This window comes from Podarcis raffonei, chromosome 12, assembly GCF_027172205.1.
Source record: "Podarcis raffonei isolate rPodRaf1 chromosome 12, rPodRaf1.pri, whole genome shotgun sequence".
Taxonomy (NCBI): Eukaryota; Metazoa; Chordata; class Lepidosauria; order Squamata; family Lacertidae; genus Podarcis; species Podarcis raffonei.
The window spans coordinates 28355092-28377664 of NC_070613.1; the positions used below are offsets into that span (position 1 = coordinate 28355092).

At 44.0% G+C, this 22573-nt stretch overlaps 1 protein-coding gene across 6 annotated transcripts in view; it reads left to right on the forward strand.

Moving 5' to 3' along the window:
* Window positions 1-22573, forward strand: part of DYNC1I1 (dynein cytoplasmic 1 intermediate chain 1) — a 222943-nt gene that overhangs the window by 47999 nt on the left and 152371 nt on the right. For 3 of the 6 annotated variants that reach the window (XM_053359118.1, XM_053359119.1, XM_053359120.1), the window contains exons 3-6: window positions 958-1072; window positions 4867-4957; window positions 12572-12631; window positions 14828-14943. In XM_053359118.1, coding sequence (XP_053215093.1) covers window positions 958-1072; window positions 4867-4957; window positions 12572-12631; window positions 14828-14943 — 382 coding nt within the window. The remainder of the gene's footprint in view (window positions 1-957; window positions 1073-4866; window positions 4958-12571; window positions 12632-14827; window positions 14944-22573) is intronic. The other 3 variants (XM_053359121.1, XM_053359124.1, XM_053359122.1) reach the window with 3 other exon arrangements.

Below are 22573 nucleotides of genomic sequence, written 5' to 3' on the forward strand. Positions count from 1 at the left end.
ACAACCTGTCTCTTAGCCCCCCCCCTTACGTTTGTGACTGGCTAGCCTGGTTGCTACGGTAGCAGATTTGCACTTATTGTTTTTCAGCAAAGTAAACGATAATTGCTGCTGCATTTTAGCCTCCTGGCTTGGTAACATCTTTTAGTTCTATTAAGGTTTGACTGACATATTAGTTTATTTGTCCTTGACGCTATGCGTGAGGTTTTTTTTCATTAAGGGGATTTGCACTTCTTTTTTATTCAGTCACTTAGCGAAATAGAGATGAGAATTGACAGGGAACGGATACTCATTTCCATGCAAAGTCAAGGAAGCATTAAGTGATTATGTTTCTGTTCTTTCAGATGTCAACATTTGCTGCAGTTTAAAGCACCTGTTATCCCTTTTCTAATAACTGGTTTGCTTTAAACTGACACTTTAATATCGTACGTGCATTTCATACCATTATTGGGCTTTGCTATGAGAAATTGATGTTGCAAATTTTGTTTTTTTTGCTGTCTTCCCTCCATTTTGCACTTTTGATGGTTCCCTAGAAGCAACTGAGAGACGCATACACAATTGCTGAATGAATCCCACCTTTGCTTAAGAGTGCTGAAAGTTGTTGGGAGACCCTAGTTCCCCTCACAGAACGACAATTCCCAGAAGAGGGCTTGATGGTTAAACCACTCTGAGAATTGTAACTCTGGGAGGGGGAATAGGGGTCTCCAAACAAGCCTCTGCACCCTTAATAAACTACAACTCCCAGAATTCTTTGGGGGGAAAGCCATGACTGTTTAAAGTGGTATCATAGTCCTTTAAATGTATGGTGTGAATGTGGCCCAAGAAGCACCAGGAAGGGGGTGGGGGTAACCATTTCCTATTCCACCAAGGGGAAAGCTCCGACTAGTTTCAGGAAACACTCTCCTCCTTTAATTTCCATTTTCTTTCACTTCGGCTAATTGTCCGATACTGTTATTTCAGTCAGATTTTCAGCAGAAGAAAGAACCAACGCAGGAAGATTCTGATCTGGACAGGAAGAGAAGGGAGACAGAAGCGTTACTGCAGAGCATTGGTATTTCTCCAGAGCCACCTCTAGGTATTCAGAGAGAGACCTGTTCAAAACATTTTAGCCACCATTTAAGATCCACACATTCTTTTGACTGTAGCATGCTTTTCTTTTCTTGGTTTTTGGCTGTTGTTCATAACGTTGTATGTTCTGCTTAAACACCATTTCGTATCTCCCCAATAACCAATTCAGAGCATTTCTGCTTCTTAGCTGTGTTGAATCTCAGTGTGTCTATTATGTGTCATTCTCATCCAGACATTTCAAAATTGTTTCTCTGTGGGCCACACCACTCGCGCCATCTTGGGCTGTCGCTGTTCCATTCTTCTGAAAATTGGCTTGGCTCCCCTTCATTCCTCTGATTTTTTTCTTACATATAATGGTTGCCCCTTTGAAAATAGAGCCCTTTATTGACCTTTAAAACAAGTATCATTAAAAAAGAAAAACTTAGAAAAGAAACATAAATTTATACATACACACTGTACATTTAAAACACATTCCAAGCACATTTTCTCCCTCAGAGAATTCTGGGCACTGTGGTATACCCCTCACAGCGTTACAGTTTGCAGCAACCCTTAACAAACTACAGCGCCCATAATTCTTTGAGGTGGAAAATGTGCTTGGAATGTGCTTGTTTGATATACCGTATTGTTCGCTCTATAAGACGCACTTTTCCCCCTCCAAAAATTAAGGGGAAATGTGTGTGTGTGTTATGGAGTGAATGCAGGCTCCATGGCTTCAGCGAAAGCAACGCGAAGCCTCCGGAGCACAGCGGGAGCGCTCCCGCTGCGTTCCAGAGGCTTCGGGCAGCTATCCCTGAAGCCAGGAGAGCAAGAGGGGTCGGTGTGCACCAATCCCTCTTGCTTTCCTGGCTTCGCTTCACTGGAGAGAGGGAAAGCTGTGCAGCGCCCCTTCAGCGAAGCGGGAGGAGAAATGGAAGGGGCTCCGCTTCTCCTGCCGCTTCGCTGAAGGGGCACTGCGCGCAGAGGGAGAGATTTTTTTTTCTTGTTCTCCCAATCTAAAACTAGGTGCGTCTTATGGTCAGGTGCATCCTATAGAGCGAAAAATACGGTACATGTCCCTTGCTCCCGCCCTTTTTCTGCTGTTTTGTTTCATTCCATCCTAATCGTAGACCTATTTAGGCATTCATAAGTGATTTACATGAACACGTGACAGAGGTAGAGTAGATATGCTAGGCTCCATTCACTCTGCCCCACCTCGGTTCCCATTGCCCTCTGTGAGTTGGAAGGTGACTTTTTTTGCAGTGGGAAACTCTCCTGCACTCATAGAAACTCCCTAAGCATTTTAGGAAGAGGCGTTGTCACAGTTCAAGGATATTCCAACCTGGCAAAGAAGGTGAGGAGCAGACCTCACGAGGGATGTGGCTTGCAAAGATTACCTCCTAGGGGGTGTGGCCTCAGAAGTGTTCTATGGGCTGGATAGAGGTCGGAAGGTCCACCTTTGTCTCCTGGACCTGATGTTTGCCACCCGGGCCTAAGCCGTGTAGGGCTTTTAGGAATGTGAAATACAATCTGAGGTCTCCAACATGAGCCAGCGTGATGTAGCAGTTAGTGTGCTGGACATGGGAGACCAGGGTTGAAATTCCTGCTCAGCCATGAAGCTCACACAGTGACCATGGGTCAGTCTCTTTGCCTAACCTACCCCATAGTGTTGCTGTGAGGATAATATGGTGAAGAGGAGATCTATGGACTCCACTGTGAGCTTCTTGGGGGAAAGGTGAGATATAAACGTAGAAATAAATAAACATATTGCCTCATGTGGATCATGGCTTCAGTTCTGCAAGCCATCAAGAAAACCTGGAGCCAGCACTGATGGCCATATTAAAATACGGCATGATGCATCTCTTGGCTCTAAAGCCATGATTCTCTTTGTAGGCTATTCATGCAAATTAAAAATCAGCTCCTCCCGATCCAGATAAAGCCCAAGAAGCAGAATGGATGCATAATAAGCACGTCACCTACCACTTCACACCTGTACCTGCCAAAGGGCTGTCATGAAAAATGAATGCCTTTTGCACTCGCGATTCGTTTTAGTGACAGTTCCTAGTGAGAATATGTGTAAGGTGTTGGACCTCGTGCCATGGCCGATCCATTTGACTGACACTTCTGCCAGGAGATGTGAAGGATTTAGCTAGGAAAAGAAAAAAAGGAAAATGCAGTTAGGAAATTATTTTTGATTTAACAAAGTAAAACAGTGCATTTTTAAACGCCCAAGTTGAAACAGGTGATGTCGCATTATAGGATTTACATTTTCCTCCGTGTGGCTGCCATGAAGATTAGTCGAAGTAGAATTGTTTCTGCATTGCCTGCCCCCTTGCCAATTAGATTCAAAAACGACAACAGCATTTCCACTTTAAAAGTGTGGTTGGTCTATCTTTGCTTTCAGTGCTTGAAATGGAAAGGTTCCACACCTTGTCCTTTTTTTGTGGGGGTGGGGGGGACTTATTAAACTAAATCATCATGCAGTCTTACTTTGGCTCTTGGGCCTAGGCTGAGCACTGCGTAAGCAAGCTAGCTGACTTCGGTTTTGCCTTAACTTTGCTTGGCAGGGTCCCAACCAATTGCCCTCCTACTACTGGATTAGTTTCGAAGTTCCCAAGTTTTAAACAAGCTGGGTTCTGTGACCCTGCAGTCATTCTGCATAAATGCCTATCTAGCCGCCTCCTGCAGAAAAGGGGAAAGAATGAAAACCAAAGCCTTCCAGTGAAATCATTGGAGGTATAACACTTTCATGGTTCTGGCAGAAAAATGCCCAAGCTGTTTGGATCAGGCTAAAAGTCTAGCAGTGTAGATTTGCGTCAGGTGCCATTAGTCCGCACAGGCAGGCAGCGGTGGGCGTGCCTGGGGGGTGAGGCACAGAGGGTGACTTGAGGAGGACGCAGCAAGGCAGGCACGCACCCGTCCAATCAATCCGATTGGTCTGATTGGAAGGGTGCATGCCTGTTGCGTCCTCCTGACGCCCTGTCTGTCCCACGCTGCTTTGCGAGGCTGGGATGTGGGATCAGACTCACAAAGGAACGTGGGGCTAGCAGGGGTGGTATGAGGAGCAAAATGCACCCTGGGAAAAAATTCACCTGGGGCAACGGTCCCCCCTCGCCCTGCCCATGTGACGTCTTCAGGCAGCCAATTAGAGCAGCAGGCTATGGAGCAACATACTAACACAATGTATGTTAGCAACCCAAAACGCCCAATAAACTGTTTTATCTTGAAAGAGACTTTAAACAACTGCAGTATACCTTTTCCATCCCATGTAATGACTTAGCTCCAACTAGGTTCTTCTCAGAGTAGACCCTTTCAAATTAATGGACCAAAGTTAGTCATGTCCGTTAATTTTAGTGGGTCTACTCTAAGTATGACCAGCATTGGCTATAAACCAATGTTTGCTCAGGCAACGGCAGCTCTCATAAAGAAAATCCTTTTAACACTATGCAGAAACAGTATTTTCAATTTTTCGTTTCCCTTAACTTTTTAAAAAAGATATCCAAGGCCTATATTACCTCTTTGAATATGTTACCATGTCTAAAAAAATATTTTAAATAAAAACTCAAAACTCTATCATAACTTGCTTTCAGGCCAATCTAAAATTCATTTCAACTTTTAATTTGCCAAAATATTTAGAATTCACTTAACTTTCTTCCTTTTCCTTTCCTTTCCTTTCCTTCTTTTGGTTTCACCATTTCAAACTCTTCCACTCATCCAACCGTTTTATCATTTCGGATCCTCGCTTATGATTTGTCTTACACTGCTCTTCATCAGTGCAGTCGCTGCATGTTTTAACATGGGATACCTGTTATTTTCATTATTTAGTCCCAACCCCTATGTCTCCCTCTCCGAAATCAGTGAGCACTCCCAGCGAAGCCGGAAGCCAAGATTCAGGAGACTTGGGGCCCGTAGGAAGGTAAGATGAAATTCTCTGTCAGTGTATGCTGTTTGCTTTCATTGTGGATTCCTTTGATGTGAATGCCTTTCCTACCATGCCATGCCACCTAGTTGTAAATATTGAGTAGACCCAGGGCTGGCTCTACTACTGACCAGAGTGGGGCAGCCACCTCAGGTGATATATGTTGCCAAGTTGTAAGTGTTGAACTTCTTCATCAACACAGAGTGTGTGCAGCGAATGGAGCGTAGAAATAAAAAGCTGTCCTCAATATCTTTTCTTAGTTTTATTTTCGAAAACATTAACAGCCAAACGCTGCAAGACATCACCAGCAGCTTACAAGACATTTGATCAAAATAAATAGTTTCAATTAACCAATTATCCTATCACATCCCTTCCTGCACCCAGTGTAGAAAGTAACTCCCCTTTTAATTAGGCAAAAAGTCGAGAGACCACAGGTGTGCAGCTAAGTAGGTCAAACTGCAAATATACACCTCTGAAGCCAACCTGGTTCCTGAGTAGCATTATTGACCACTTTAAGATAAAGAAAAACCAACAGTGTGGTGACAGATCTGTGTGTGCCACACAGCTTGCCTTTCTAGCCCGTTGCCTTAAGGTTTAGTGGGTGTTGCCTCATCACCAGTGTGTTGTCCTCCATGTGTTGTTGAGCATCAACTCCAATGTGCCTTTCTTGAATTAGTGGGAAAGCCTATGGGGTCTGGAAATACACCTGTTCTATTGGAGTACAATAAAAGGAGCCTGTAGGTTGGGGGTTGGGAACCTTTTTCAGCCTGAGGACTGCATTCCCTTTTTGGCAACCTGCCATGGGCCAGTGGTGGGGGAGGCAAGATGCAAAACGGGAAAAACAACACATGTAAATGTTACCTTTGCAGACTAGACTTGTTTCCAGGGCTAGACCAAGACATTTTGGCACCTGAGGAAAACCACAAAAATGGCATCCCCCTCCCTGTCAGGGAAGAAGGGGTGAGTGAAGATCTACATCAGGAAAATGGAAGGAAATAAAGATGCACATTGGGATCTGCTGCCTCTGTGGATTGTGCCACATAAGGCAGTCACCTCAGCTTACCTAATGGGTGGACCGGCCCTGCTACTTTCTATACACACACCCACCCATATTACATGTATTATGAGATTTCAAGGACACATCCAGCCAACCCAAAACACTCAAGGAAGGTGTGAAGCAGGACTGGTGAGAATCCCAAACAAACAAAAAGCATGAGAGAAAATAGAGCTTTAAATGAGTTTTTTAAAGGGATGTAGAGATGAATTGCTGTGGGTATCAGGAATATGCTGTTTTAAAGCAGGTAAAATGGAAGTTTGTTATTTACTATGAAGGTTTATTGGATCAGAAAGTGAAGCCTTGTAATGTAAAGCAGGGAATATTTATATCTCAGTTGCCACAAGCATTGCCCTTATACAAGGAACAGATTTATAATTAAAAGGGTGGCTAGAGTGGGGCAGATCACCACCATTTGAATTTGTCTTTCATCTTGGCTTACCTGGCTGAAGTATTATAGCTGATTGACTAACCTAGGGCTGTGTCACTCAACTCAGTCACTCTTTTCACTTCAACCTGCAACCCTGTAGTCACCATCTTCCTCTCAGTAGTCAAGGTGAAAAAGCAGACTCCTCCCCAGTGCCCTCAATTTCCCTCTCACCAGTTTCCTGGCAGAAAGAGGTGAGCCTCTTGCTCTTGCTCCACCTCAAAAGAACCTCCACCAAAATGCCAACATTCCCAGATGTTCCCATCCTCACAGGTCAGGACTTGATGTTCCCAAGCCTGCTGATGGTTCTTGACAGCTTTTGCTGTTCTCCATCTGTTCTGACCACACTGAGCCTACGGGTGCTAGATGGAAAATGCCACCCTCCGTCACCTAGCCTGTGTCTTAAGATAGAGATTCTTTTATCCTCGGCTTTGCTGGCTGTTACATCTCTGTGCTGGCTGCATCTTCTAATTCATTCAGCCTCAAGCACTCTCCAAACTTGTCCTTCAGTACCTCAGGTTTCAAGGACAACCCTTTCAGGTCTTCCCATGAGCTCTAAGTATGCCAGTTCATATTGTGCAGTATTATTGTCAAGAAGAAAACAGTAAAACATTTCCAGTGTAGTTGCTTCCTGGCAGCATAACACCGCTTACTAGCCATGTGGTATCTTCTTGGGCATTAGCTTAGGTCATTTCATTTATAAAATGCTTCTCATGGAGCATTCCAAAGCAATGAACAATAAATAAGTCAACAATAAAAACAATTTCCCAATCTAGTACAGATACAGGCTGGGATAAGAATCTAGACTTAGTCTACAACAGAAGACAGTAGAAAAGCCAGCTCTGTGATATATATTGAGAGAGTTGCAATGGGTAGATACTGGCACACTAAAGGTCCAACTCTTACATTATATGGAAAGGACCTTCTGATGAGATGGTATCAGCAGGAGGCCCTCCCCTCTCCCGTGGAGTGCAGTGATCGATTGGGTACACTGCTGCCAGCATCTTGACCTTTGCCTGTTAGCTAATAATTGACAACTTTAAGCAGTATGGCTGCTGTATTAATACGTCCAAATAAGAATATTTCTATCAAATCATGGTGCCCATGAAAGGCACTGAAGTAAATAGACCGGGAACTTTTACTGCATTCCCATTGTTGATAGCAGCTGTCTTGTGGCTTTGTGTGATTTCTTAGGTTGACATGTGGTTTCAATGAGTGAATTAGTGCTTGATTTATATGGACCCAGGTTTTCCTACTGTTCTTCATGGCAATATTTGGTATGTACTCTAGACCAGCTTTTCTCAGTCTTGGGTCTCCAGATATTATGGATCATCAACAACAATTATTTATTATTTATTTATATGCCGCCTATCTGACAGGGTTGCCTCAGCCATTCGGGATGGCTTCCAACACAAGAATAGTAAAAACGCAATAAAACATCAAACACTAAAAACTTCCCTGAACAGGGCTGCCTTCAGATGTCTTTTAAAAACCATGTAGCTGTTTATATGTTTGACATCTGATGGGAGGGCATTCCACAGGGTGGTTTCAACTACCGAAAAGGCCCTCTGCCTGGTTCCCTGTAACCTCATCTCTTGCAATGAGAGAACCACAAGAAGGCCCTCAGAGCTGGATCTCAGTGTCCATGCTGAACAATGGGGGTGGAGATGCTCCTTCAGGTATACAGCTCCCGCCATTCCTGACTACTGGTCCTGCTAGCTAGGGATGATGGGAGTTGTAGTCCAACAACACCTGGGGACCCAAGGTTGAGAAAGGGTGCTCTAAACAGAAACTCATGAGATAAATCCATCTAGCAGTCTGATCCAATATATGTTTACTTGTATGTCTCACTCAGTGCAGGGTTTAGTTTACTTACTCCCAAGTTAGAGTGAGTGTGTGGGATTGCTGGTCACGACCTCAATCCTGTGAGCATTTGGTGGAAAGCAAGCCCTATTGGACACATGAGCTTACATGAATAGTAAATTTCTGTTTGTATGGCCATCACAAAAGCATGGATTGGTTCTGGGTGCTTGCCAGATACAGAGTCGGGAACCTCTGGTTAATTAGTCTTTTTGCATGTGAGCAGTGGCATCATTAAAAACAGTCACACTCTCATTCCTCAAGGAAATGTAGAGTTTGGTTGTCTAGATTATAGTTCTCATTAGTAAGTTTCTCATGGTATGGTTTTGAGGGGGGGGGCACTCTTGTTCCCTAAGGGGGCTTCCTAGCGTGACTTAGCAACCTGAGTCTCTGCTCAATCCTGTATTAATATGTAATGTGCTGTCACTGAACTAGGGTGGATAATGGCCCTGTCGTACTCATTAATCTACTCATGAAAGCTTTAATTAGTCTGCTTTTCTTTTAGGGGTGGCAACATCTATTGCCCCAAGGAAATCAAAGGTGTCACTTACCATTGGATACCCATGGAAAATGTTACAAGGAACAACTAAAGCCACGTGCATTTTGCAGGAGAAGACGGGGGGAGCCAGAAACTCAAAAAGGGGTTGGGAATCCAGTAAGCAGTTGAGAAACAGTTCTTACAAAATTCACTTTTGCGTGTTTAGACTTATAGCAAACATCCCCCTAATGTATGCAGGGAGTTGTGGTTGTTTTTAAAATCTTAAGAAGGGGGAGCATTGGAAAATACGATCGCGGAGCGCTATCAAGCGGAAAGGCGTGTGCAGAGCAGATCCTGAACCAGCTGCTAATGGTAGTACCTGAATAAGAGGGTCAGTGCTAGCTAGCCTGAAATGGGGAGCCGGCAAAGGCGGACCTGGCATTTGAACCTGTGCAAAGCCTATACAAGGCAACATTGTCCTCCGGTAACCTCAATTGCCTTTGTTCGCTGAGGATTCAGTTCCCAAGCTCTTCCTTTAATCACACAGTAATGGAATTCTCCCTAACGGAATATTGTTTGTCACTTGGGAAACTTGACAGGTTTTGAAGGAGGATGGAGCAAAGGGGTAATGACTGCCTTGAGCAAGCTGCGTGTCCCCCGCCCCCCTAAGTATCCTGGGTGTGCAGGTATAAGTGGTCCCCCGATACTCATGACATTAGAAGCTGGCGCATATTCGGCAAATCACACTTTCTTCGCTAATGACCTTGGCAGTGTTAGGGAGATCATTTTCACTTTGTTTCAGTTTCATCTCGGCAACTTCTCTAACACATTAGGCACAGAAAGTGCTTGGCATCTTCCGCCCCCTCCTCTTTCATCACTCAGATTAGGTAGAAGTATTGGGAGGAAGAGATTCTGCCTCTGCTGATGCAAAGCCACCTGAGGAAAATCTTATTGGTTGTCTGTGTCATTTGTATTTTTATTTTGAAGGCATCACTTTCAAAAATGCCTTTCCAATGACACACAAAATCCTGGGCAAGTTTTCAACCAAGTCACCAGGAGGATTCCCTTACTACAGCTCAAATCCTTTTGAACATGCCCCGCTGCAAGGTCCCTTTTATTTATTTATTTATTCTTTTAATGGACTTAATATTGATTGTTTCATCTCAATGTGTCAGCGTGTGGCCAGTGCCCTTGCTCTTGCCCTCCAAAGTGTAAACTAATAGGAACTGAGCTCATCTAGCGTGATTGTCCCATTTGCAGTCCAATCAATTCATAGTACTTTTGTGCAGGAAGTCTGTCCCCCTGAGTTTAGCTTGGAAGCATATATAGGGGCTCCTCCAGGCAATCTGTTTGTTGAGTGTCCTTCCTGGTTAGCTCACACAAAACTTATGCTGGTGTTAGACTGTGTCCGGTTTTCATTGAACATTTGGAATTGATAGTGGGGAAGTTAGATGACACTGAGCATTCATCCTGATTTGTTTGTGCTGCGTTCCCTTTAATAAGTCATTCATCCCGCTTATTAAAAAATATAAGCCGATTTGTTATGTTTGAGTGACAGTGTGCTTTAATCCACTTTTATTGTGCAAACCTACATTTCTGGCATGCTCTTGAATCTTTTGCAGATGGGGGAGTTGAGGAAAAGAAACAGATTAGTGTGTTGTTTTCCAGGATGGGACCATGGGCAACTGTCCCTAAATCCAGTGCTGGAATGAGTTTTCAACCAATTTTCTTTGCCACAGTTGTGTGGGCAGAGTCAACACTTAGGTGCACATTGAACCAACTGACTCAGTCCAAGATGCAAGTGATATTTTTTTTACATTTTAAAAATTTATTGTTAAATTTATATTCCACCTCTTATATCCTCCACGGAGTTGAAGGTGGCATACGTGGTTCTCTTCCTCCCCATTTTGTCCTAACAAAAACCATGTGAGGTAAGTTAGGGTGTGAGGCAGTGGCTGGTGTGATGCCACCCAGTGAACTTCATGGCTAAGTGGGGATTTGAACCCAGGTCTCCCAGCTTCTAACCCAGCTCTCTAACCCCTACACTACACAGGCTCTTCAAAGTGCTGTGTTGGTGGTGGCCTGATGGGCATGGTAGCCCAAAACATCTGGAGTGCATCAGGTTGCGGAAGGCAGATCTAGTCCAGGGCTGGTGAACCTCTGGCTCGAGAGCAGGGGAATGTGGCCCTCTAAGCCTCTCTGTCTGGCCCTCGGGAGTCTTTCTGTGCCATAGCCATGTCCTTCAGTAGCCCTGCTTCACACTTTCCTTAAATGTCTTCGCTTGGCTGAAATGTGTCCTCTGGTAAAGCCTTTTGCTTGCCTGAATGGAGGAAAGAGAGGGGTGCAAGTTAGCCTACTGTACAAAAGTGGTGTGGGCACAGTGGTGGAGCCAACTCATGCCAAGCTCTCCACTGCCTTGCCCCTGCCCCTCTCCCTTTTCATATGTGGCACCTGCACTGCCTCGCCAGCTGCTACTAGTTTTAGGATCACTTCAATACGTTCCCAGCTTCTATCCTTTAACACCTTAAAAAATTGCAATGTGGCAAGTTGTGGTCTTTCCTGGGTTGGAACCGCCACAAGACTACTTCACTGTGTCATTTTTTTAAAAGATCAGCTCCTGGAAAAATCAATTTATAAAATAAAGTCGTCTCTTAATGTGTCCTTAGATGTAGCCCGTTAGTCAACCAGTTACTAACTGCCTTTGAACTAAGTAGGTAGTGAGGACAATTCACCTACTGTTTTAATAATTCCATTGATGTACCATTGTATTAGATAAGTATGTATATAATTTTAGTGTTTTTAATGCACTTTTTGTTTCTTCATTCATTTGTTTCTCAAATGAGAATGGAGAGATCACTTGGTTCTAATGCTGGGAATCCAGATCCCAGCTGGAGGAAGCACTCTCATTGCTGTGCTTCTGGATTTCCTCTCCTACGTGCCTAAAATGTGCTCAGTCCTCTTAACCCATAGCTGGCAATGCTGATCATCTGTTAGTCGGTGTGCACGCCACGTGTCATGCAGACACCCCGAGTGTTGCATGCAGAGATTTCCTGCCCTCCCAAATGTGCCTCTGGTGCAACAAACCTGCATGCAGCAACCTGCTTGCAGAACGCTCTTTCCAGGGCACTTAAGCACATGGGTGCTCCAGTGTACTCATGGAGCTCCAGCAAGCGCAAGGGCTTCCTCATTGACCTTGATGTAGAGCTATGAATTGGATGCAGCTTCTTCACTGTGGGAGGGGGGAAAGTCCACATTTAACATCATCTGCTCTGGATTACCATATTTTTCTGTCTATAAGATGCCCCCCATGCATAAGACACCCCTCTTTTTGGGGACTCCGATTTAAGAAAATGGGGGAAGATCTATCCCTGTATAAAATGCCCCCAAATTTTGGACATCATTTTTTAGGGGGGGAAACCTAGTCTTATACACGGAAAAATACGGGATATTCATCAGTTAAGCAGCTGAGGCCTACCTCGTCTTTCAGGATGGTTGTTTTTGAAGTGAAGCAGAGCTGAGCAAAAGTCGGAAGCCTCTTGTCCTTGCTAGCGTAACATTCTCCAGTTTGACCGAGAAAGAGAGTTTGATGGAATTACCTGCTCTTGTCTGACAGTAGAGATTCTGTGATATTGCCTGTGTTTCTCTGTTGTACTTTTGGAGCTCTGTTCTGTGCTTTTACAGCATATGGCAAACGATGAAGTGATTTGTTCCTCTCCCTGCAGCCCGTCATTGCAGTTAATTCTGTGTGTTCTTCTTCCTCCCCTTGTGCTGTGCTGCTGATAACCTCGCTAGGACCCTGCAGTGGGACACAGACCCTTCAGTGCTGCAGCTTCAGTCTGACTCTGAACTTGGGTATATGTCCACTCTCGTTCTTTATTTTCCCTCTTGTTATACTATGACTTTGTTTGCACCGGTTATGTTGAAGTTGCTTCCTCGGTCAGCTTTCTCCTTGCGTGTATGTGTGTTCCGAATCCTCAGCGTCATACAGTACTCTTATTTTTGTTTTTTTGGGGAAGGACCGTCTTCTTCTGAGAAAACAGAAGTGAAGCTTTCTGAAAACGGTCACTACTTCTGGCTAGTGAAAACATCCAGGGTCCGGTGCGCTCTTGATGTTTTCAAAAGAAACATTTTCATTTCGCTGGAGATGAAATGTTAGAAAAGCATGTTTGTGGAAACAGTAACATGCATGTTGTAGGTGTGTACTATCAACATGTATGTCTTTAGCATCACCAGCAGGCCACAGATTTCCCCTACTTGTTCATTGTTCAGAGTATTTTATTAATATCACATCAATCATATTTCTATTTCCTTTTAGCCCATTAACGCTTTGAAAGTTGCAGCCAATAAATTAGCTAATACAATTTACATAATGTTGGCTTCTTCAGTACCATGATATAATACATTGATGTAATATTTTTGCACTGAACTTCCTCCAGAGGGCTCAGCTCTGCGAGGTTGATTCTGTTGAGCAGAGGTGACTGTCCCCAAAGTCACCCAATCTGCTCCCAATCTGAGCTGGGATTTGAACCAGAGCTTCCCCACTCTGAGATTATGTTTGGGTTGTGTTACAAATAACCTTAAAACTGTCTTTGGATAGGTATTGGTTACATACATAAAATATTTTTTTTATTGGATTAGAGGTGGGCGAGGAGCAGAATATGACTGCAGCCCAGTGCACACCTACTTTGGGAACAAGCCCCATTTTATACAGGGATATTTGCTTCCACACAATAATGTATATGAGAAGTAGTGCAACGAATGTCCTGTTCATCTTGAGGACAGGACTGCAGTACCATTACTAGTGTTATCCTAAGAATGTCAAGCAACTTCTGTTTTTATCTTTTGATTATTAAGGACAAACCAAGCATAATGCTGTTCACACAATTAGCATTTTTTTGGGGGGGGGAGGAAGTAAGGGGAAGGCACGGGGGCCCTGACACAGATCAGGAAACCGTGGGGGGGGGGTCCTGCACTGTGATTTTTTTTTTTAGAAGTAATTTGCACAGGAAGCTGCCTTGTACTGAGTCAGAACACTGGTCTATCTAGCTCACTATTACCTACACTAACTGGCAGCACCTCTCTAGGGTTTCATGCATCAGGCAATCTCAGCCATAACTGGAGATGCTGGGGTTTCAACCTGGGGCCTTATGCATGCAGATCATGTGCTCCACCACCAAGTTTACAGCACTTCCCCCGCATGCCCGGTTGCATGAATGGTGTCTTGTCTGGTTCAGCTCTTAGAATCCAGCAGCAAAAGATTCCGGCAAGGTTGGATGACGCCCTTCGCGCATCCTACGAACAGACTGCGGTTGATGCTTTGGAGTCTGCGTTGAGTTAATGCACAGTGGCAAATTCAGAGCTGTGAAAAGAGTCATTTGGGGCGTTCATGAAATCCTTTCTCAAAAACAGACTAGTTGCAGCACTAGCAATGGTGGCTGTTATACTGCCACATCATTTTTATTTTTTGCTGAAAGCTCGATTTAAAGCAAAACGGAGTAGAAACAGCACTTTTCTAGCTTGCAGCATCAGTGTCAACCCCCCGCGAGAGAAAGCAAAGTTAAGCTGCTAAGGGAAAAACCCCCACATCCTGTGGGAACTGGGGAAGGGACTTAGCTCGGTGGTGGAGCAAAGGCCTGGCATGCAAAAGCTTCTGGGTTCAGTCTCCAGCATCTCCAGGTAAGGCTAGAAACAGTGGCGGACCTTGGGGTCTCACATTTCACAGCGCCCTGTGCGACGCCAAAATCCACCCCCTCTCCACTTCTCATCCTCCATTCTAAATAATAGTTGTGACATCCTCTGCAGTGCCTCCGATGCTCGGCGCCCTGTGCCGCTGAACTGGTTGCGCTCCCCTAAATCCACCTCTTCTGGGAAGTACAGTGCCTGAAACATTGGAGAGCTGCTACTTCTCAGCATTGACAATGCTGAGCTAGAAGGACTAATGGTCTGACCCCACGATAAGGCTGCTGCTTGTGTTCATGAATGAGCGCCATAGCGCTTTTGACAGCACACTCCAGTACCTAACCCAGCCTTTTGGTTTGCTTGTTCTAGCCGCCGCCTACACAAACTGGGCGTGTCAAAGATCACCCAGGTGGACTTCTTGCCTCGGGAAGTGGTGTCCTATTCCAAGGAGACGCAGACGCCTTTGTCTACTCATCGATCTGAAGGTAAAGCAGCTACCATTTCTTCCGTGGAATTTGAGATGTTTGGAGTGAAGAAAAAAAGCTCACTTTGATCAGTGATCACTTTAATGTCGCACACCATAAAGGTATTAGAAAGTGAAAGACATATCAAGCTTTCTGTTACAAAGAAGTAATTGGTATGTGATTTGGAGGGTGGTCTCTTTTGCAATAAAAGCTTCCAGCCTCAGGACAAGTTACTTGGAAGCTGTTTCAGTCAACCTTGGTGGAGTTCCTGAGCTGGGAGGCTATCAGTTCTTTCTAACATGTATCTCCTCCATTTTTACTATTTAGTTTTGTTTTATCTCATGTATGCTCCTGTGTGGAGTTTTTAAAGCATTTTATTCGTTGTTTTCTTTGGATGTGGCCTCTGGACTAGCCCAGTAAATGTGATTATTTTATGTTGTTTTACTCTATGTTACATTTAACCTCTCTGGAAAGGGAGAGTGGAAGGTTTATTAGTGGCAGACACGGTAACATCATTGACGTCCTACTGATTGGGCTTCAGATGGAGTTAGTTCACATTGACAACAAAAATATATAACTATATTATTCATAAAATAATTGTAGCAGCAACCTATATGACTTAGGAATTGCGTCTGGCTGTAGTCTTGGTTTTGTCTTCAAGGAAATCATTTTTTCATTCCAATAGCAACACGTGTTTGTACATTACACTGGATTTGTTGAGATTTTAGCGGTAGCCGGTCCGCATGATCAGTTGAGTCAGGTCAGTGTGCATGGGATTGCAACTTAAACCTCCAGGTTTACTTATGCCCATTTGGTAGCCTAAACCTATACACAGCACTGAGGAGTGGATCACATAGGGTGCAGCAGTGGCAGTGTGGGAATAAGGGACAAGTGACCTTAGCCCCATTCTCCTCCCTCCCGTCACCCCTCCAAATACTGCTTGCTTCTGAAGACTTGAATAGGGTTTTACGAAAAGATCCAAAATCTTTTAATTAGATGGAGAGAAAACTGCAACTGCTTTTGGATATTTTAATTTTATTTGTTTTTAAGAGTGTCTTGACCGTTTCAGAAAGCTTTTGCTTTGTTTCTCTTTTGAAATGCTGTGTGTTTGCTGCCCTGGGCTCGAGGGAAGGCAGGATATACGTTCAATAAATAATAATAAAATAAAAAACAGATCTGCAGTGCAAGTAAGCTCTTTATTTTCAGCAGTTTCCTGGTGGCTTCCAAACTAAAAGGGAGACATAGCTTAGAAAAACTGTCTTGTTTCATTATTCTGTATACGCTGGAGGTGTGGAGGCTGGCTGGCAGCTTCTAAACAAGTAGTTGAGTCATCAAGAAGACATATCATTTTCCTCCACTTTCTTTTTTTGGTCTATTCAGCATCCTACTTCCTTCCACAGAATAATGTATTTTTTGTTGGAAAACCTGCAACTTCCTTTATTTGAGGGGAAGAAATGACATGTCATTTTTGGCTCGGTGTACAATTTGAGATGCTGTAGATATGCCTCTTGACCTCACTGTTCATTCAAAATGCCTGAGACGCAGAGGTCACATTGAGATTATAACAAGGATACTTCTGAAAAGGCTCCTCTCTCTCTCTAGTAAATCATCATCCACACACCATAACACATAGGAACACTTGTCCTTGTGGATCATGGCACCCTGTTGCAAGTCTCCAAGACCTTCCCAGTACTGTATGAGATGGACCAATGACCTGACTCAGCAAGGCATCTTTCTGTGTTCCCTGACCATTGGCCCTGCTGGCTGGGAGAGTTAAAGTCCCACAACATCTGGAGGGCAATACTTCAGGGAAGGCTGAGGAAATCATTTAGAGCACTCATATAATTACTGAATTGATGTGCCTTCTGAAGTTGCCTTTATTTTATCTGCCGTTCAAGGTAATTACCATAATGGGTTAGCAAAGCAAAAGTAAATATTTGGAGCAGGAATGGGGCATCTGGGGCCCCCCAGATGTTGTTGGACTAAAACTCCTGTTGTTGTTGCATTTATTAAATTTGTGTACCGCCCTTTACCCATAGGTCACAACACAAAATTACAATATAAAAAACACAGAATACATAAGAACAATAAAAACAGAAGCCATCTCATTTTGTCAAAAGATGCTTGGTCCATCCAGGAGTTATAGTACTGCCCCCATCATTCCTGACCGTGGGCCATGTTCCCTGGGGAGGATGAATTGGAGTCTAGCAATATCTGTAGGGCTAGTGGCTCCCTCTTCCTGCCGTAAGACAAACTGTTGGTGCCTGAATGCTTTTCTTTTGAGGGCAAGCAGCAGCTTGGGGGGTGGGGTGGGGGTGGGTGGGGGGAGATTCAGGTCAATAAACTGACATTGCTGAAAGGATGAATCTCTTCACTTCCAGCCGCATAGGACTGCTCCCAAAGCACTCTCTTCCTCCCCCCCCCCTTAACTGAGAAAGATAGGAGATCTCGTGGATAGCCAATGTTACATCTAGCTCAGCCCTCCAATAAGCTAACTTACTGCTTAACATTTGATCTCGCTGCCTGGCAGAGGTGCCAAAGCACTGTCTCCTTAAAGTATATATTGATGTAATAAAATAGCGACGTAAATCTGTTTGTTGCAGAAGTACAGTGGTACCTCGGATAACAGACGCTTCAGGTTACAGACTCCACTAACCCAGAAATAGTGCCTCAGGTTAAGAACTTTGTTTCAGGATGAGAACAGAAATCGCGTGGCAGCAGCGGGAGGCCTCATTAGCTAAAGTGGTACCTCAGGTTAATAACAGTTTCAGGTTAAGAACGGCCCTCCAGAACGTATTACGTTCTTAACCTGAGGTACCACTGTAATCTAAAACCCGAGTGCAAGACTGGGTGTGAAACGGCAGAATTTGCCTTCAGAGATGGCACAAGCATATGCTTCTCTTTCGAAATATGGATTTTTTTGGGAGGAGTTTGTTTTATTCTTTACTCCAGAAACTTACAAAGAGTACCCTCTAGTGGTGTATGTAAAAACTGACATTGTGGTGGAGGAAGCGATCAGAGGAAACTGACTAGGCATGAAGACGGGAGCAGTTCTGAATATGGAAGCACAGCATTGTCCCAATTATTTAAGGGCAGGGAGCAATTTTAATGGCAAAAGGAACAGATGCATGAGAAGAATATAGCCATTCACTTAACCTGTGGCTCACATGGGTGAGGAGTGGGCCATGCCTTCCTCTTGCCTGGTAATGATTTCTTGAAGGGCAGCTCTGTTAGATCTGTTGTTCCAGAAGGAGAGAGAGAGAGAGAGCTCTAAAAAGAATCTTGTGGTATTTTAAAAGACAAATACATTTATTAAGACATAAGCTTTTGTTGTTACAATGCATGCATTCTCTCTGATAGAACAAGATTTATTAAGCTATTCTTGAAAGGGAATGGGACAACTTCATAGAGGTGGACAGCTCTATCCATGGTAATTTTGGCAGTATAGCAGAGGAAGGGAAAGTGTGGCCCTCCCGGTGTTGTTGGACTCCAGCTCCCATCAGCCCCAGGCAGCTTGGCCCAGTGGTCAGGGATGATGGGAGTTGGAGTCAAACAATATGTGGGAGCCCACAGGTTCCTCAGCCCTGCAGCACAGCTTTAATGCACATCCAAAGGCATTGTGCTTCTGAAGACCACTTTGGGGGCAGAAAGGATGCTGGTCAATGTGGATCCTTAGGGCGATCCAGCTGGCCTCCTCTTATGTTGCCTTGCTCTGCATAACAATTATTTGTCTGTCTTGTCAGACCTTCCCACCCTGCGCCAGGCTTCCGTCACCAGGGCTTTCTAGAAAGGCGTCTGTCTGATCTAGTCCCCCCGCCATGTTTATTTCTTATGTTTCCATTTTAATGGTTGTTTTGGAAATGATGTTGGCTTAGGCTTTGCACCTTAATGTTCTGTTCTTATGACTGGAGCCAGGAAAGGCAATTGCGAGGTATTTTAATATTGTGTAATGTTTGGGTGTAACAGTTTCTTTCGAAATTAGGCAGGATATACATTTTTAAAACAAGGGGGGTTAATATTAAAAATGTATCACAGCCTTCATCTATTATTTGTTTATTATAAGATTTCTTAGTAACTTTTTCAGTGAAACAAACATAGAAAACTTGCACTGAGTCGGACCACTCGCCCATTTGACTTAGTAATGTCTACACTGACTGGCAGCCTTTCTGTCGTGTTTCAGACAGGGGTTTCTCGCAGCTGTACCTGGACATCTTGGGGACTGAACCTGGATACAATGCAAAGCAGATACTGACACTGAGTTGCAACCCTTCCCTAAATCAACTCACATCCGTCCTCAGAGGACTTATTCTTACAACAATCTTGTGAGGCTATGCTGAGAGGGAGTGATCTAGTGAGCTTTGCCTACAGACAGAGATTTGAATTCAGGTTTCCCTCATCCAGATCCAATACTCTATCAACTAATTAGCAGAGTTGTGGTGAACCTTATCTTTCTTTAAATTTGGTCACCTTGATAGCTGCCATGTAATAACGCTCCTGTATAGAAATACTTTTGTGGTTCATTATTCTGTGTCCTGCTATCCATTTCCTTCTTCTGTTCAAAGTTACATTTCAATCCAGTCACTTTTAGAATAACAAACCTAAGATTTCTTAATATTTGTGCGAAACTCTCCCCCATTAAATAGCTACTTCTTATAGCGTGAAGTGTGCACTAGGAATTGGTTATAACTCCATTAACTGAATTGATCAGAATGACAGGGATACTGTAGTTACTGATGCATTAGCTGCCTCAATATGTATAAATTTCAGCTGTTTGGAGTATCAGTCAACAAGCATTGTCCCATAAAAAGGTCCAAAATTCAGCATGGAGAGTCACTCCCATAAACGTGCAACAACGTACTTGTTGGATGAGGAAAAGAATGCTGCTGTCAAGCAAAAGGAACCCAAATAAGCCTCGCGCAAGGAAGCGGGCGTGACAGCATCTTGTTCTCTAAAACGCATTCCGAGATGCCTACCTGCTGGACGGCACTTTTTTTTAATGTCTCTCTCTCTCGTATATTTTTTCCCCATGTAACATTTTTACAAATCAGTTTCATTTGTTGAGACATTGGGAAGAATAGGGGGAAAGAGGTGGAGGGGGGAAAGATGGGTGGGGTCGGATGGCAATGTTTCTATTTTATTTGCTATATGCAGGGTTTGGTGTCAGCGTTGCTTCTGCAGGTTCTTTGCTGTTCACTTGTGTTCCTTTGGTGGTGAGAGAGGTTGGGGTTGGCCTAGGGTGTGGTTGTTCATTTGTGGTTGGCTGTGGTGGTCTTTGTTTTCACGTGTGAGTGCGGTGGGTGGGTGTTTTGCATCAGGTTAGCCATACTGATTTGTATGCTGTTGGTGGATTTTTGTCGTTGTCTTGTTGGGCTGTGTATGTGATAAAGGGGAGCCATACCGGCGTGAAGCTGTCTTCTTCTATTTGTCCCCGTGTCACTTTCAGTTTACAGTGGTACCTCGGGTTAAGTACTTAATTCATTCCAGAGGTCCGTATTTAACCTGAAACTGTTCTTAACCTGAAGCACCACTTTAGCTAATGGGGCCTCCTGCTGCCGCCGTGCCGCTGGAGCACGATTTCTGTTCTCATCCTGAAGCAAAGTTCTTAACCTGAAGCACTATTTCTGGGTTAGCAGAGTCTGTAACCTGAAGTGTATGTAACCTGAAGCATATGTAACCTGAGGCACCACTGTATTGGTTAATTTTTCTAGTAAGGCTGTTTCCCATACTATTTGGTACTATTGGTCTATGCTTACTCCTGACAGGCTTGACAGCACTCTTGAGATTATTCTGTGTGGCTGGAGGTTTGATTTAATCTTCCTGCAGGTGGACACAGCTTGGCATGTGGCCAATTATGGACCCTCCAAGAGCTTTAATTGAGATTCCTGCATTGCTGGGGGCTGGACTAGATGATCATCGGAGGCCCTTTCCAGCTCTACAATTCTAGGATTCTATTTTTCTTCCACTCCTTGCTGCTGCTGCTGAGTCTTTTGCTTTGCTTTCTGCTAAGGACGGGGGGCGGTATGGCGAACCCTTCTCCCCCCCCTCCACACACACCAGAGAGCTCTGTCATTATGTTCTAGGGAGTAGATTCGGCCTCCCCACAGGGTGGTTATCAATCCGATCGTTAAGTCTGGCATCCCAGTTCAAAGCATTAAACCAAATGAGCTTCTGGGACACCTGGTGACAATTGGCCCCAAACGCGAGTTAATGGCCTTGACCTCTGGGTCTCATAACTAGCTGCAAGCCATTTCTGCTGTGCCTTTGCCCTCATCCTCGCATCCTGACATCTGAAACCAGCATTGTGCTGCGTTATTCGGAGAGGGAGCCTCATGACACCTGTATGCAAATAGAACCCCAGCTGGGGAAGGGAAAGCATTTTTCTTTCTTTGCCGAGAAAGCGCCCAGCATGTCTGAGCCATCAGCAGCTCACATGTCAAACTATTCCTTTAACACGATATGAATGAGAACATGGTAGGTGCTTCTCTGATGGGCCGCATGCATGCAATAGCTGCAGGAAGATTTCTTCTGAGTTTTTGAAAATGTAAATCCTTTTTTTTTTCATTTTAAAAAAATTATTTAGAATTATTCGTAGACCACTTAATATTTAAAGATCTCTTAGTGGTATGCAAAAATGCAATGTAAAAACAATAAAGCAGTATAATAAGAGCAGAGATGAAACCAATAGTATATGGTCCAAGTCTTACAGGTCAGGGAAAGCCTGGAACCCCCCCCCCCCAATATTTAGAAGATATCAGAAAACTGGTGGGTGATGCTTCACATATTGTAGCAGGATGGGCATTCCAGAGTACAGGGACAATGGTGGAAAATGCCTGTTTGGGGGAGCGGCTTTGTGATATTCTGTCGGATGCCACTGATATTCTGCAGTGCCACAAGTATAATCTCCCCAGATGATCTAAGCAGTCTTACACATCTGTATATGGGCAAGAAAACCTGGTGCAGGCTTATTCCGGGCTTCTGATGTAAGTAACAAGAGTTTAAATGTGGCTGGTAGCTAATTGGCAGCCAATGTAGTACCCTAAGGGTGGGGATAACGTGTGTATCAAGGTGACAGGAAAGGCGAGACTAGCTAAACCAGAAGTCGTGCTTCCATCCTAAACGGTCCAAGACTAGGACAAGGAGTCCGGAGCTTTCTGGCCTGTTAGGTTGTTCCCATCATTTCCTTACAAGATCCATTTTATTTCACTTTTGGATGTTTTCCCAGTCTCTCACATATATTAGCCTACTGAGTGTCATAATATAAAAATATAATATAAACCTTGGGTTTGATGCCTTGGTCTTATGGGATATTTTATTATCTCTGTAATTTATATACCACTCTTCATCTGAAGATCTCTAAAGATCTCAGAACAGATTACAAGATAAAAATATAGCTCAATAGAAAAATATAGCTGAATGGGGGGGGGGGAACCAAAGGATCCAATAGGTTATCATACTCATAGAATAAAATATATTCTTGCTCTGTAACCACAGTTAACACCAGAAATCCTTTGCTTTACATTTTCACCAGACGCAGACAAAGTTTCCCTTGCCCCCACTCCCACAGTGTCACTCCACATACTGCTTTTTAATGATAGGGACTATTTTGTTGTTTGTTGTTTAGTCGTTTAGTTGTGTCTGACTCTTCGTGACC